Here is a 17,513-nt window from a genome sequence, read left to right on the forward strand (position 1 = left end):
ATGAGTTCTTTATCTTCTACATTGTCATCTAAAAAAATTAAGGCTCACCCTCTATGAATTCCCTTGAGGTCATACATGGTCCAACTTATTTGTCAAGTTTTATAATTGTACTGCTACAATCTTCCCTAAATTTCAGAAAAAAGGCCACTTTTTCATTGTTTTTCCTCTAATATTTCTTCAATTTATCATTTTTCATCACTTTTGAAGTAATAGCTAGACCCACTACCTACAGAGTATAGGAGTCTACCCAACATCTAGCGTGAGTCAAATCCTTTTATACTTCAGCCAAGAGGTGGTTTTCTGAGGTACCCTTAAAAACTTAGTATTTTTATGCCTAAAATTAGGCCTTTTTTGCCTTTGAGTTTGAGGAATTTTCATTTTTAGATTATGACCGCTTTGACTGGTGTATGGGGTTTTGTCGTACATCTAGGAGTGATTTTCTTCTCCTATATTTGTTTTATCCAAGTTGGGTTTTATGTCCTTTTATCCCCAACTTGTGGGAAAGAATTTAAAGAAAAAGTAAAAAGAAAGAGGTATTTTATTTTATGTGACAAGGATTATCAAGTGAGGGTAGAACAAAAAATGAAGATTTTGCATCTGTGAAGAATTTTTTTTCAGTCAAAGAAAAACAAAGACCAAATTTTTTTTCCTTGCAAGTTGAAGTTATAAACTCCAACTTGAGGGGGGATTGCTGAAGAGCATGTATGGAAGAGTCTTACATGACTCTCGTAGAAAGAAGTCTCGTAGAGCATTTATTAATATGGTGGAGTCTAATTGTCATCTCATGGGAGGAAGTCTCACAGAAGTGTTTCTATTTAGAGAAGTTGTAGTTATTTTAATCTTTTATTTATGTTACAATTGTTTAATTATTCTAGGATTTATCCTTAGGAGTTAGACTTAGGGTGTGACTAGGACATGGGTAATTTTATTGTTATTTGAGTCTACTTATTTATTCTACTATAAATAGATGTTCATCTTACTTAGTTAATCAATAAAGTGAGTGCATTATTTTATTCTCCATAAATTCAACAATCCAAACTCTATTTAAAAAATAGGGTTTTGCAAAAAATATGTTTCACTTTATCACTACTAGTGGGGATACTAACTCTTTGAGAGGAGTCTTTTTAATTCAAACCATGATCCCAAGGACATTTTCAAAAGCAAAGATCTCGAGCTTTAAATATGAAGACATTTTTTTTTGGCATTGATGACAAACATAGATATTATTAGCTTTTTTTTTATGTGTAGCTGGTTCAGTGGTTCTATCCTGGCTCCTATGTTTTTACCTTCCTTACAGAAACTTGGATAGGCCCAATTCATGTGTTTAACATGTGACATTGTTATGATTGTGCATGGTTCCATGGGAACCACTAAGCCAATGACTTTTCAGTTTTATTTCCATGACAATCTTAGCCCTATAATAGCTTGATTTTGGTCGTAGAAGTTGTTCATTTGAAAATTTCACTAGAAGTTTAATAATGGGTCTTTCTCTTTGATAATGGGTCTATAATAGCTTGATTTTGTTCGTGGAAGTTGTTCATTTGAAAATTTCACTAGAAGTTTAATAATGGGTCTTTCTCTTTGATGAGTTATACTGTGTGATGCTTTTTAATTATCTTGTTGAAGAGTTCTCAAGAATGTACAAGTTTGCTAGTTTTCCAAAATCACTTATTTGTATCAATGGTTACATGGAGGGTTTCTTATGTGAGGTCTTGGGTTCAAAAGTATCAATGGGGATATAGGGTTGTAGTTTAATTGTATAATCAACATTTATTAAAAAAATTGCTTTGGAGTTTGTTAACTGCAATTTCTGCTTGTTCTTGGGTGAAGCACCATATCTTTTCCTTTGAATAGTTTTGGGATTTTATTGCTTTTTGTTTGCTCATTGGAGCTATTGGACAATGAGCTGGGTTTCTAGTCTGCTTAACCACATCATGGTGCTTATTTCTCAATCATCAGGTGATATATTACCAAAACTGATGACAACTACTGGGTCACATGAGGATCTTTTTAAGAAGGAGATTACTAAGTATGATGGTGTATGTGAAGAATGATTATGTATGTCCTCCTTCAACTGGAAATGTTCATCCAAAAATAGCAGTTGATGATAAGTATTAACCCTATTTCAAGGTAAGCTTTACTCGAACTATTATTTATGTGTTTTATTCATTTAAAAGAACAATTATATAAACTTTCAATGTGCAAATTTCAGAATTACATTGAAGCAATTGATGGGTTATCAAATTGCAATGATGAAGGGATTGAGGAAGAGGATACAGTAGAACTTGTTGGGGATGATATAGTATTTGGACAAAATCAAGAAGAAGATGAAGATGATTTGCAGAAGCTAATTAGCAATCTACAGTCTCAATATCAGGGAGAAGAAGGAAAAATGAACAAATTGAATTAGCTAGTCATTTTTCGTAACAATATAGCAGCTCATACATGGGACAATTATGTAGAGTACAATAGTTGATTCAACATGACCAATTTTTTTTTAAATAAAAAAGTTTTTAAATTTTGTATTTGACATTTTTATTTTACAAAAAATTTATTGGATAAATATGGTAATGTGTGAGATTATTTATTAACTTTCATTTATTTTCCTAGAAAAGGCACTAACGTAACTATTTAATTTTCCTTGATTTTTTTTAAAAAAATCCATTTTATTTCCTAATAAGGCACTAATTAGGTTTTTATCTTAAGGTTTTTTTTTGGACATTTATATCCTAGGAAAAGCTAGGGAAAAACATTTCTAGCTTTTCCTACTATATAAAATTTCAACCAGAGGCGCTAATTGGGCCTAATAAGATTTCATACTAAAGGTTTCAAGGAAATGTATATCCTAGGAAAAAAACTTTTATGGCTTTTTTAGGATATAAAATGTCGAGATATAAAAGGCTTAAGTGCTAGAAGTTCTGCTTAGAAGCATCAAAATCATATCTTGAATATACAAAGAAAAGTTAGATAAGAAAACTAGCTAACAACAATTAGAAAGATCCCATTTTTCCAATTATCCAATCCAAAGAGAATTTTCTTCAAATGACTAGGACTCTAAGGGGGGGGGGGGGTTGGTTGGTTGTGGGGAGTTGGTGTTGCATTTTGAAAGTGAATTACCTAGTGAAAGTAAAGGTGAAACTGAATTACTTTTTTTTGTGTTAGTGTGCACAAATGAAAATATAGTGAAAAGTATAGTGAAATTTATTAACAAAATACTCTAATAGATTTTACTTTTATTAATTATTTTTTATTTAATTTTTCTATTAATAAGTTAAGAACTATTTTAACTTGTTAAAATTAATAAATAATTAATAAAATAAATTTATATATTTAATTTTATATGTAAATTAAATATTTAACTAATTTTACCTTTATAATACCCAAATGCTTAATCAAATTTTACTTTTAATATCTAAATTCTCACTCTTAAAATATTGATTAAATATAAAATTAAAAACCATAAGTTTATGTAAATAAAAAAGAGGGTATTTTATTTATTTTTAAATAATTTTATAGATTTAATTTTATAAAATTGTTTTATTTAACTAAAATAAAATATATTTTAAATTGTTTTAAATTAATAAATAATTAAAAATAACGGCATTAAAGAATACGGAGAGTTCTTTCTAGAGTACAAAAGTGGGAGAGAGGAAAGGGCATTGGCTCGTGCACAAAGATCAAATTAAAGATTTTCTACTTGTACGTTTTTTAGGGAAGGAATGATGATAATTGCATTGTTGTGACATGCATTGAGTTTATGCATCCATTAATCAAAAGTATTACCATTATAACCCAAACATAATTAAAACCACCTCTCTTGTGTAAGATTTATTATCACCATTTTATCAACAAGGAAAAGGAAATAATGGCTAAATTATAGTCAAATAAGGGTTTCAAAACTGACAGACAACTCATTTCAAGCCTCGACTTTGTAGATTTTTATAATACAAAAGAAATGAAATAAACTGTAAATTTTTTGTGTTTTTATAAAGAAATCAGTTGATCTACTATGTTATTTCTTAAAAGAAATTTAGAGCTAGAGCAGAGAAAGAGAAACGAAAGAGAAGCCATGAGAAAGAGTAAGCTGGAGATGAAGAAGATTGAGAATCGACAAGCTCTACAAGTCACCTTCTCGAAGCAGAAGAAGGGACAATTCAAAAAAGCTGAGGAACTCTCCGTTCTAACCGGCTTCTAACTGGCGCTCCAGTTCTCATCGTTGCTTGATTTCAGCTACAATTTCCATGACAAAGAAGTGTTGAGACTTGGCTCGATTATTGTATAGTTGAATGCTCACTATGAGTTCATTTTCCTTATTATCCAATCCATAAAGAATTCCAAAAAGTATAAGTGGAATAAAGGCTACTAAGGCAAGCAAAATAAGATTTTTTCATAGTCCTGCAACTCTCACTCTATAGTGCACATTGAAATTGAATTACTTAGTGAAAGTGAATTACTTTTATGTGTTAGTATGCGTAATGAAAAGTATAGTGGAAAGTAATTTTTGTTGATAGTGTATAGTAAAAAATATAGTGGAAAGTATATAAGAAATATATTAATAAAATATTCTGATAGATTTAACTTTTATAAGATATTTTTTATTTAATTTTCGTATTAATAAGTTAAGAAATATTTTAAATTGTCTGAATGAATAAATAATTAAAAAAATAAATTAATATAAAACAATAAAATATTTAACCAATTTTTGTTTTTATAATGCCCAAATGCTTAATCAAGTTGTTACTTTTTAATATCTAAATACTCTCTAAAAATATTAATTAAATATAATATTCAAAATCATAAATTTATTTAAATAAAAAGAGGGTATTTTATACCATAGTTTTATTTAACTAAGCAAAAATATTTTTTTAAAAATTTTTAATAAATAAATAATAAAAAAAAAAATATTATTTATTTTATTAAATAAATAAAAATAAAACGATTAAACAAATATTTAATTTTTTTATGATATCCAAATGTTAATAAAAATTTTACTTTAAAATATCTAAATTCTAACTCAAAAAATAGTCATTAAAAATAAAGAATTTATAACCCCAAGATTTTATTTTTATCTAAACATAACAACCTTAGGATCCAGATTTTATCAGCAAGGAAAGGAAATAATGGCTAAAATACGAATATCGTTAATAGTCGAAACCATTGTATTTCAAAACCATTGTGTCTGTTAGGACAACAAAGATGATAATTGCGTTGTCGTGACCTGGATTCAATTTATGCCTCAAGATTACGATTACAACCCTGAGATTATAAGTTATTTTACAGAAAATGACTCTGATAGATTTAATTTTTATAAGATAAACTAAGATAAATTTTAACTTTTATAAACTAATAAATAAATACATTAAATTAAATTTTTTTAATTTAATTAAATATATAAATTAAAAATACCGAGAGTTCTCTCTAGCGTACGAAAGCGTAAAATTCACAAAAGCACTTTGAATCAAAAGGCACATGCAGATAAAAATAAAATCTTAGTTTATTTTAGATAGTTTGATTTGTTTAAAATAAAATAATTTTAACATGTTTTAAATTTATTAATAATTTTTATAAATAATTAGTTATTTAACATAATTAATCAATATAAATGAAAAAAAAATCTTAATTTTATAATATCCGTATTTTTAATTTTTTAATAACTAAATTCTCTCTCACAAATTTGAAATCAAATATATTGTTAAAATCCTTAATTTATATAAATAAAAAAATATTGTTAAAATTACTTAATTTACTAGGTGCAGCTAATACATTAAGAGTATATGACCATCTTCGGCGCTCGTCCACACAATTAATCTTAGGATTTCACTGTGAATAGTTCGTGAAAGAACCCAAAAGTCTCCAAGAAATGGTAAATGCAGATGGTTTCTACTTATTTAAACAGACCTTTCTCAAGATTCAATCCCCCATCATTTCGTATTAAAGGGTAAGAAGCACTGGTTAGCAATTCTTCCTTCCTTGAATTAACTTCTTAAGCTCAATATTTTTAACATCTATCAGTAAATAGAGTACTAAAGAGATCTAATGAAATGGCCCCGTCTAGTTTGCTTCTGTCCTGAGATGCATCAACATAAGTCCAGACATATCTTATACACTGATTAATAACTGATTTCCAGGAAAGCAGATGAAGGGACTCACCAACAACATGTTTTGTCATAATCTTTCATGGAGAGTCAGTGAGTATACTGTATTAAGTGATATTGACTTCAGTAGAGACACTCCAGCAACCATTCGATGCAAATATAAGTTTGTCAAAGTATAATATGTGAGAACCAAGGAGTGCAGCTACTGTACCTTGGTTGGCGCTGTTGTGTGTTGGCAACTTGGCACTGTCTTTCGTCTTGACACAGTTCTTGCTGCTTTGAGCCTGTTTGTACAGTGGTCCATGTCCATCATTACTGGTTTCTCCATTTACTATCACACCATCCAGTCCAACTGTTATTTCATTGGATCCGCAGCTCTCCTTTTCTTCTCCTCCCACATCATCTTTCTTCTTGGTATTGAATGAAGCTTGATGACTGTAGTGAGTTGCTTCTTAGATCTTCAACAGAGGATTCTGGCTGGCAGGTTGCCATCCACCTCTCTAACCAGCTCCATCCCCAAGTTGGGTTGCCTGGAGTCTGATTGGGCTTGTTTCTTTTTGGATGTACAGGTTCTTAGCTGTCAACAAGTAGAACATTTGGATACTTGAGTCTTTACTCTGAACATACAGGAATTAGAGTCGATAAGTCGAAAATAAACAGATCAGTGTCCTTGAGAAACCTAGACTTACCTGTTGTGAAAATGCATAAGCCAATGCTATCTCACGCCTTGTTGTTGCCTCCTGCCTGTGTTGGATTCTTAACTTTGCTATATTGCTACTCACTGTGCTGTCGTTCCATTCTTCCTTTGCATGGCATCATTCAAGGTGAACAATTTTTCTAAAAATTCAATTTTCTTTTCGTTCATTTGTTTTTGACAATCACGCTAGTCTGAGTTGAAATACCAATTCCAAACAAGTTATATAATTCTATCAGCTTTCAAGTATTTTACCATCTGCTATTCTGGGCCTTAAATCTATTAGATTGAACTAACTCTTACTCAACTGGTCATCTTCTCCTACCTGTTAATTTATTACGTATTGGATATAAATAAAAAAATTCTATTAGACAGAACTATTCGATGGAGACAATTCCAAGTTATGGCTACTTCTAGAGTGGCAATTTCAAAAGTACCATCAGCTTACCTATCGGCAGTTCCTATCTGTTAGATCCCAATATATGTGTTGACAACTTGTTTATATGCCTACTACAGAAATCAGATTTCTCATTTCCTAGTATGATTGCTTATGTTATGAGTTCACTTCAATTTACCCAAGTATTATTTAAGAGGAATAGAGACTGAACTTTTCATAATTAAATGATAGTTTTCCATGTGGTTCGACAAAATTTTGATGTCATACTATGAAATATACATGCAGAACTTTCCCTTTAAGGTCTCAAGCAGGCAGTGTAGTTTCAATTTACATGTACATGTCAGTTTCAAGTGAGAAGAGTTGGCATGTGTAATACCTTCTGCTTGGAGATTTGGGTTTTGGACTTCTGATGTACTCGAGGATGAAAAGGGGCAGTTTCATGTATTTTTCAGTTGAAGCACCAGTTTCGACTTCAACTGATGTGCCTCCAGACTCGGTGAATGGTTTGCTTTCTTCACTACTCTCCCTTTTACAGAACCTTCTGGTTTCTTGGAACTGACGCCTGGCCTGATAGAAAGACAGCAGCAAAATGGCTTTTCAGAATCACCCAAGTAAAGTCACTAAAAAGAAACCCTTGACTTGAAAATCCAACAAGATCAGTTAGCCTCATTGTGGATAGGTGAAACTCTGAAAGTCTTGAGTCAGCCACTTCTTAAGGGCATGCCTCTTGATGTTAGACCATCAGAATTTCTTTTCCAAGAGGCTATTTCTTTCAGCATGACTGTCAACCAATTGCCCAATTTAAGAATCATGCTGCATAATTTCTATTGGATTACATCATTTATGATGCTAATACCTAGATGGCTTTTGTAGCTACTAGTAGATACAATGTTTAGGAAGCATAAGCAAACCAGAATGCCGACTGGATAACTATAGCTGCATCATCTTTCTGTGAGCATCATGCTTGGTTGACGTCTTCTCTTTCTGTAATTTGTTCTTCATAAGATTCAGACTGTATTTCTTGATGAATTTCTTCATCCTTTATTGGCTCTGTTGTGAGTTGCCTCGGAACTCCTTACAGAAGCAGAATCCTCCCCTGCAAGAACTGAATTTACTTCGTCCACTCCCAACTCTTCTTGTCCATCGCAATGCTCTTAATCTGCTAAAATCAAATAAATATCACTCTATTTAACATAAAAATGTGCCAAGTAACAAAGTCTACAATGTCAGAAAATCTTCAGTCATATGAAGACAAAAACTACAGAAACAGGACAAATGCTCCAAAAGTTCGGTATAGACCTCACAGTTAGAAACAGCCGGAAGATTAAATTCTTGACTCATTTTCGTAAGATTTACCGGGCAAAACTACACAAAAATGCGACTCTTCTTACAGCCATACGGTTTAACTTGCTGAAACCGTTGTATTTCAAAACCGTTGTGTCTGTTAGGACAGCAAAGATGATAATTACCTGGATTCAGTTTATGCCCCGAGATTACGATTACAACCCTGAGATTATTAAAACCAAATCTCTTGTGCAAGATCCCGTCAGTTATTATCCGGATTTTATCAACGGTTTCAAGCTACTGCAAGACAACTCATTTCCTACTGCCTTCCTAGATTTTTTATCACACAAAATATATGAAATAAACGGTAAAGAAATCAGTTGATCTGCTATGTTATTTCTTTAACAGAGAGAAATTTTCAGCGAGAGCAGAGAAAGAAAAAAAGTTAAAGAATGGGGATGGGAAAGAGAAAGCTGGAGATGAAGAAGATTGAGAATCGACAAGCTTTGCAAGTCACCTTCTCCAAGCGGAAGAAGGGACTGTTCAAGAAAGCTGAGCAACTCTCCCTTCTAACCGGCGCTTCCGTCTTCGTCGTTGCCTTCTCTCCCGCCGGCAGGCCCTTTGTCTTCGGAGACGAGGGTTTGTTGCAGCGCTATCTCGAAGGCGAGACGAACATCCCAAAGGCGGTGGAAGACGAAGATCCCTTTGTCTCCTTGGACAACATCGACTTGGAGCAATGCACCCTTGATGAGCTCGAGCTTTTGATCGCCAATATGCAGGAGGAAGAAGCCACGATACTGGAGCTCGCGGACGAATCGAATGCGACCATGCCGGCCTCTGGGCAGCAGTTGACGTTGGAGGCTGCACCTGCTGCTGTAATTGACGGAGTGGAGGCTACCCAACTGCATCAGGATCTTGAGATATTTCTTATGGACACCGAAGAAGAAGGAAATACCTCGTCCGAGATTTCGCTACCATCGGAAGATTTCTTTAATGATTTGCCGCCACTGGATGTCTCCGACGAAGATTTCTTTAATGATTTGCCGCCACTGGATGTCTCCGACTACTACCTGGATTCATTCCTGCGTTGATGTTGGGTTTTTTTAATTTTTATACTGTTTGGTTGCTCGCCATTTCTGGGTTCTGGCACTGTATTTCTGGTGTTTCACACGTTTGGTTTTTTATTATGTAGAGAGATGATTCTAATTAATTGACTCCCAAAACTCTCTTTGGGATTGAATAATAATTCTTGCTCATTTTCACCCTATGCTTCTTCTTTACTGCATTTACTTCATGGCTGCTTGTGTATTGGGAGTGGATGTAGGTTTCTATAAATTTGTTGCCCGTCAGGAGACTAAGAAGAGATGTAAATTAGTTTATATTTTTCTTATATCAAAGGTAGAAGACGATTATTAACCCTAAAACCTGTCCAAAAACCTAAAGTACAACACTAGAAATTGAATCAAAATGGACACCAGAATTAATCGACATATCTTGCACAAATTAAAACTTGTATAGGTACTGGGAAAGATTAATCTTGCTGACTAATAACTTGTGGGCAGTCCTCTTCTACATAATTGCACATTTTATTTATTTTATTCACTTTAGGTCTAACAAATAAAGATTAATTAATCTCTATGCATTTCTTAGTAGTAGTGCTGACGTGTCTAGGCAATACATGTATCACTGCAGTGTCTATATATTCATTAACTGGTTGACCAGAAGAAATCATGTAGCCATCATTGAATTTCATGGATTTGGCACGATGGGCACTCACCATCGCAGTTGTAAAAAATTGACGTTTTTCTCATTTCAGACGTGTTAGAAAATATACCATAAATTGCTGAAAAGATAGGAGATAAAGTTTCCATCATCCGGACATCAAACTTGACAAATGGTTAATTAGTGGTTGCATTAGTCTAGAAAAACAAATGTCATTCTAAAGTAAACCAAGGGTCATATTGTTATTTCGTTAAAACCTTTTTATTTTGAAAGACTATATATCTATCTATTTCTAGCTATATATCCATATTGTCTAATCTAATATATACGTTAATGGAGCAGGGGTCAAGTTTTTCTCAGAAACTAGCTGAGATGGCAAATGCTCCCTGCCCCCTCAGCCTCTTAAACAAACGGGAGTCGAAAGATAAGAGGAAGAGAAGCTCGTAGAGAAAATCGATATCGTTAGACGGAAATCCATATTTTGGCACTATCTTCCTCAAAGAATCTCGATGCATGTCCAAAGGTGAATGAGGATTTTTATAGTAGAATGCTCTATGGAGGAGCAAATGAAGATAAAGACATCTCATGACATCAGTAATCCTCAATCCCCTTTAATTCTGGTAGCATATGCCAAATATTTTGCTAGCTACTAGGATTTTTTCGATCGAGGCGCGCAGTCAAGCAAGCTCGAGCAATTCGACTCTTGCCTAACTGCTGCCAAGACTTTACTTTGCTGGTAATTTTTCCATTTGCGGCCTGATTTCAGCTACAATTTCCATGACAAAGGAGTCTTGGGACTTGGCTCACTGTAGCATGGATTATTGTACAGTAGAATGCTCGTTGTGAGTTCCTTCGTCCCTCTTCTTTTCATCTTTCTTTTGTTTGTAAGATTGAAGGGAGCTCTTAGATTTGACAAAGATTCAATTATTGAATGAATAAAGACAATTATCAAGTGATTTTTTGGGATTTCCTTTAAAGTTCAAAAGGCTAAACAGAAAAAGAAACAGGGAACCAAGGCAGCAAAGCAAGAGAAATGTACAGAGTAGGATATTTTGAAGTAAGAAGACTTTCTTTCGCCTCTCTTTATGTTCTCTTTTTTCCTTAATGATTTTGTTATGCAACTTGTGTTCGACATAAAGGAGAAAATTTTTCTCAACAAAGTATGAGAGGATGAATTGAACCACATTTTACATTGATTTAAGAGTAGTATTTATACACAATTTATAACAGAAATCTCTTCATCCAAAGGGTACAAAACATCCAACCTATGTCTACAAACTTCATAAAGTTGTATATGGTCTCAAACAAGCTCCACGGGCTTGGTATCATAGCCTGCATCAATTTCTTGTGGGTTCAACTTTCAAGAATTTTCACTCTCATACTTCCCTATTTACAATCAATAATGGCAAGCATGTTCCCTTTCTATTGGTGTATGTCAATAATATTATCATTACTGGTAATAGTGATGATCATATTTCTCTTGAGCAAGATCCTGTCAGTTATTATCCGGATTTTATCAAGGCTCAAACAAGCTACTGCAAGACAACTCGTTTCCTACTGAAAGACGACCCGACTTCCTAGATTTTTTATCAGACAAAATAAATGAAATAAAAAGAAAATTTTTTTTGCGTCTTTATAAAGAAATCAGTTGTTTCTTTAACAGAGAGAAATTTTCAGCGAGAGCAGAGAAAGAAAAAAAGTGAAAGAATGGTCATTTTACAAAGCTATAAGGTTTAGCTTTTGTTTGATTTTCTTGATCTTCCATCTAAGGTTGTAGATGAGATCAGTATATCTTTCCCGATAATAGTAATACCATACCATTGCTGGGATTGTATTATCTTCTGGTTGAAGAATATTTCGTTGGAGTAAAGCGAGGTCAAGGCTTTCTCTTTTTAATTTTAAATGAACTAAAAGTTTCTTTTTATAGATAATTCTGGTGTCCAAGGTGTAAAAGGTGTTTTATACCTTGATGGACCTGGAGAACCTAGACGTTCTTTTGAACCTAGACGTTCTTTTGAACCTAGATGTTCTTTTAATGTTAAGACTTCTGTTAAAAGTTCTTGCATTTTATCTTTGTTTAGATTATCTAAACTTTGTTTTAGTTTTGTTAATTCTTTGAAGAAAATAGGACTATTTCCATGGTCAATATTTTCTAGAATATTTTCTAGGATGTTTTGACACTTTATTATTTATCTTTGTTTATGTTCATCATAGAGGAAATTTATTTTCTATTGGAGATTCTCAACAGTTTTTTCTAACCGATTAAGGGTCTTACCATAAGACTCTAAGGTTTGATTGGAATATGTGACAATGTCACTATTTCCTATTGATGGACCTAAGGCTTTATATGGGTTATGTGCCATCATCGATGTGAAGAGGAACATAATCATACAGCCTTGGGTTTCCTATTCCTTCGAAACGGGAACTGTTTGAGGTTCTACTTGTTGAGGTAGAGGGTCTATCCTGTTCGATGGAAAAACTGGATCTAGTGTTTGTGATCACTAGTTTTCCTTCTATCTCCTTTAAGGTTTTTCGGGAGAGGGGAAGGTGTCTGGGTGCCAAAAGTTGGACTACCCATTCTGTTGGCCATGTTAACTCTCTGGGGTCGAGTTCTTCTATGGTCAAGTTATCAGAATAACCAATGTTCTTGGCTAATTCTGTGAGTTTCTTTGAATCTTTAACTGGAACCTTTCCAGTTTTGATTCCTAAGGCTACTATGCATACAAGTATGCGCATAATTCTTCTTCCTGGTTGAATTCCATTTTTCGACCAGTAATCTGTATAGATTTTTAGGGACAAGTTATCTGTATAGATTTTTAGGGACAAGTTATCTTGGATGTGCCTGACTTCTAAATCTATTTGTAGATTGGGCCATGTTGTAAAGGATACTGGGCATAATCCAAAGTTAGCTCTAACTCCTCCGAGTAGGGCTTTTTAAAAATTATTCTTCACAGAGTTATCTACTATAGCTGCTATGAAGGGTAAATTCTGATTGATTCGTATTAAGGGGTCTAATCCTATAAGAACTAGTCCATAATGGACATATTTAAATCTTTTTAGCTTAGCTAAGTCAGATTCACTTAATAATCTGTAGCAGAAGGTACTTGAGTCGGTATCCTGTATTTCTACAGATAGTTCATTTTGGAAGACAAAGAATTTCTTTTGGAACTCAATCCAATCTTTGTTGTAGACTTCAGATATCCTAGGGATACTTATTGTCCACTTTTGTCCATCCTGCATAAGATTAGGATGTTCATCGTATTTTCCCTGTCTTTCATGATGTATATGAACACTATTTTCGAGAGAAGTACATTCTATTCCTATTTCTTCAGACATTTAGGAATTTTAGATGAGTTGAGGTCTGTTCTAATTTTTGGAACAAGATTTCAATCAGTCGTTCCAATTGATACAAAGTGATGAAAGGAGAGATGTGTTGTATAACTAATTCCCTCAATTCATCATTTTGAGTTAAGGAACAGATGTTTCGTATAAGACGATCTCTATCTGTTCCTTGATGAGATTTTACAAAAGCTAGAGAAAGCTGGAGATGAAGAAGATTGAGAATCGACAAGCTTTGCAAGTCACCTTCTCCAAGCGGAAGAAGGGACCGTTCAAGAAAGCTGAGAAACTCTCCCTTCTAACCGGCGCTTCCATCCTCGTCGTTGCCTTCTCTCCCGTCGGCAGACCCTTTGTCTTCGGAGACGAGGGTTTGTTGCAGCGCTATCTCGAAGGCGAGACGAACATCCCAAATGCGGTGGAAGACGAAGAGCATTTCTCCTTGGACAACATCGACTTGGAGCAATGCACCCTTGATGAGCTCGAGCTTTTGATCGCCAATTTGGAGGAGGAACAAGCCACGATACTGGAGCTCGCGGACGAATTGAATGCGACCAAGCCGACCTTAGGGCAACAGTTGACGTTGGAGGCTGCACTTGCTGCTGTAATTGACGGAGTGGAGGCTACCCAACTGCATCACGATCTTGAGATATTTCTTATGGATACCGAAGAAGAAGGAAATACCTCATCCGAGATTTCACTACCATCGGAAGATTTCTTTAATGATTTGCCGCCACTGAATGTCTTCGACTACTACCTGGATTCATTCCTGCGTTGATGTTGGTTTTTTTAAATTTTTATACTGTTTGATTGCTCACCATTTCTGGGTTCTGGCACTGTATTTCTGTGTTTGACACATTTGGTTTTTTATTCTGTAGAGAGATGATTATACTTATTCTAATTAATTGACTCTCAAAACTCTCTTTGGGATTGGATAATAATTCTTGCTCATTTTCGGGAAATTTTCTCCCTCTTTCACCGTTTACTTCCTCTTTAACGCATTTACTTCATGGCGGCTTGTGTATTGGGAGTGTATGAAGGTTTATGTAAATCTCTTGCCCGTCTGGAGACTAGAAGAGATGTAAATTAGTTTATATTTTTGTTAAATCAAAGGTAGAAGACGATTATTAACCCTAAAACCTATCCAAAAATCTAAAGTCCAACACTGGAAATTGCATCGAAATGGACACCAAAAATAATCGACCTATGTTGCACAAATTAAAACTTGTATAGGTATTGGGAAAGATCTGGACAACCAAATGATCCCGGTTCTGAATTCGAGACAGTCACCGGATTCAGATTGCAGGACCCCTATTGAGGAGAACCGAGAACTTAATCCTTCGCACTTGTAAACAACAATTGATGTTTTTTCTCATTTTAGACGTTTCAGAAAATATACCATAAATTTCAGAAAATCCAGGAGATAAGAGTTTACATCTTCCGGACATCAACTGTGGCAAATGGTTAATTAGTGGTTGCATTAGACTAGAAAAAAAAAAGACAATGTAAAGTTGAAGAAATTTTTGTACAAAAAGGATTTTTTTTTCTTTTTTCTCCTAGAACAGATGAGAATGCCTTCAGGGTAGCTGCAACTTCTACCAAATAACAAAGACATGGCATTGGTGTTATACAGAGTGTCATAAAGACCAAAAACCCTGGGTTTGGGTTTTGGGTGGGTGAAGAAAACACCCATATCTATTCAGACACCCACTCTGAATAATCTCCTTAACTCCACCATCAAGAGCATGATGAGGTGCATAAATGAAAATTGGTCAATGGATCTCCTTGAGGAACTCCCTCAAAATTTTCAAGATGTAATTTTTACTGTCTTTGGACATACATTAAGGAATTCCTACGAGGTGAGGATACGAGACCTCACCATGTCACAGAGAGGACATGGAAATAGTGACTCATGTTTTGAATCCCAAGAAGGGAACCTTCTCTCGGCTCACCACAACTGATATTTTCTGGTTGATGACTATCTTCTAGAGGGTCACTCTGGATTATGGATATTTCATGGCCAATAGGATGGCCGATGTAGTTGTTAACTCAAAGGCGGGCAATCCACTATTCGCACAAGAGATTACTATCACCCTTCTCCAAAGTGGGATAGACCTCTCGAATGAGGTTTCTATGGACATGACAAGGAAGATGTCCATAAGAGAAATCAAAGATGGAAATTTTTGGATTTGTCAAGTGGTGTGGATAGTGGATTCATTAAGAAAATATACCCAAGGAGAAAACCCCACAATAAGCCACTTCCAAAGACGAGATGAGTCTCGAGCCTCTCGAGGAACAATAAGAATTTACAAAGGGGAAAAGAATGGAAGAGGGTGCATCATCGTCTACTGATCATCTCTCTACTCTTGCAGAAGTCATCGATGATGTTCGGCTTACTCAAGTAACAATTGTTTCCCGCCATGACAAGACGACACGGCTGCAAATGATGGAGCAGCAGTTTGACATCATCCTCAGTCGACTTCCGCCTTCATCCTAGTTGACCATAGGATCTAACTTTTTTTTTTCCTCCCATGTACATGATTATACTTATATGTTTTTTGTTTGATACTTGTACACATTTTGTAATCATTGGAACTTCTTTCTAGCGTACTAAAGCGTAAAATTCATAAAAGCACTTTGAATCAAAAGGCACATGCAGATAAAAATAAATTCTTAGTTTATTTTAGATAGTTTGATTTTTTAAAAATAAAATAATTTTAACATGTTTTAAATTAATAAATAATTTAAAAATGTTTTTAATTTATTAATAGTTTTATGAATAATTATTTATTTAACATAATTTATCATTATAAATTATAAAAATTACTTAATTTTATAATAACCGCTTTTTTCATTTTTTTAATAGCTAAATTCTCTCTCACAAATTTGAAATCAAATAAATTGTTAAAATCCTTAATTTATATAAATAAAAAGATGTTATTTTACATAAAATTACTATGATAGATTTAATTTTTATAACATAAACTAAGATAAATTTAAAATTTTTTAAACTAATAAATAAATACATTAAATTAAGATTTTTTATTTTAATTCAATATATAAATTAGGAGTATCGAGAGTTCTTTCTAGCGAAAGAAAGCGTAAAATTCACAAAAGCACTTTGAATAAAAAGGCACATGCACAAAAAATAAAATCTTAGTTTATTTTAGATAGTTTCATTTGTTTAAAATAAAATAATTTTAAAATGTTTTAAATTAATAAATAATTTTTACAAGTTTTAAATTTATTAATAATTTTTATAAATAATTAGTTATTTAACATAATTTATCAATATAAATGATAAAAGTTACTAAATTTTATAATATCCGTATTTTTAATTTTTTAATAGATAATTTCTCTCACACAAATTTGAAATATAATAAATTGTTAAAATCCTAAATTTATATAAATAAAAAAGAAGTTATTTTACATAAAATCACTCTGATAGTTTTAATTCTTATAAGATAAAATAAGATAAATTTAAACTTTTTTAAACTAATAAATAAATTAATTAAATTAAGAGTTTTTAATTTAATTAAATATATAAATTAAGAGTACCAAGAGTTCTTTCTAGCGTACGAAAGCGTAAAATTCACAAAAGTACTTTGAATCAAAGGACACAAGCAAATAAAAAAAAATCTTACTTTATTTTATATAGATTGATTTGTTTAAAATAAAATAATTTCGAAATGTTTCAAATTAATAAATAATTTTAACATGTTTTTAATTTATTAATAAATTTTAAAAATAATTAGTTATTTGACATAGTTTATCAATATAAATGATAAAATTTACTTGATTTTATAATATCCGTATTTTTTATTTTTTAATAGCTAAATTCTCTCTCACAAATTTGAAATCAAATATATCGTTAAAATCCATAATTTATATAAACACGAAAGAGGTTATTTTATATAAAAAATACTTTGATAGATTTAATTTTTGCAAGATAAACTAAGATAAATATTAACGTTTTTAAACTAAT

General features: G+C 32.9%; 2 protein-coding genes and 1 pseudogene across 2 annotated transcripts; 2 read left to right on the forward strand and 1 right to left on the reverse strand.

Annotated features, from left to right (window-relative positions):
* Nucleotides 1-6,057: 6,057 nt before the first annotated feature.
* LOC137965137 (protein IQ-DOMAIN 33-like) lies at nucleotides 6,058-7,783 on the reverse strand (annotated as a pseudogene).
* A 1,139-nt stretch (nucleotides 7,784-8,922) lies between these two features.
* LOC137965139 (agamous-like MADS-box protein AGL70) lies at nucleotides 8,923-9,561 on the forward strand. Its single transcript, XM_068811531.1, has one exon. It carries the CDS (start codon nucleotides 8,923-8,925, stop codon nucleotides 9,559-9,561), a length of 639 nt encoding a protein of 212 aa, XP_068667632.1.
* Nucleotides 9,562-13,739: 4,178 nt separating this feature from the next.
* Nucleotides 13,740-14,306, forward strand: LOC137965140 (MADS-box protein SOC1-like). Its single transcript, XM_068811532.1, has one exon. The coding sequence runs from the start codon at nucleotides 13,740-13,742 to the stop codon at nucleotides 14,304-14,306; it is 567 nt and encodes a 188-aa protein (XP_068667633.1).
* The last annotated feature ends 3,207 nt before the right edge of the window (nucleotides 14,307-17,513 follow it).

This window comes from Aristolochia californica, unplaced genomic scaffold (assembly GCF_029961685.1).
Source record: "Aristolochia californica isolate CCGP_79_NKW_82.1479 unplaced genomic scaffold, dmAriCali1.0.hap1 SCAF_5, whole genome shotgun sequence".
Taxonomy (NCBI): domain Eukaryota; kingdom Viridiplantae; phylum Streptophyta; class Magnoliopsida; order Piperales; family Aristolochiaceae; genus Aristolochia; species Aristolochia californica.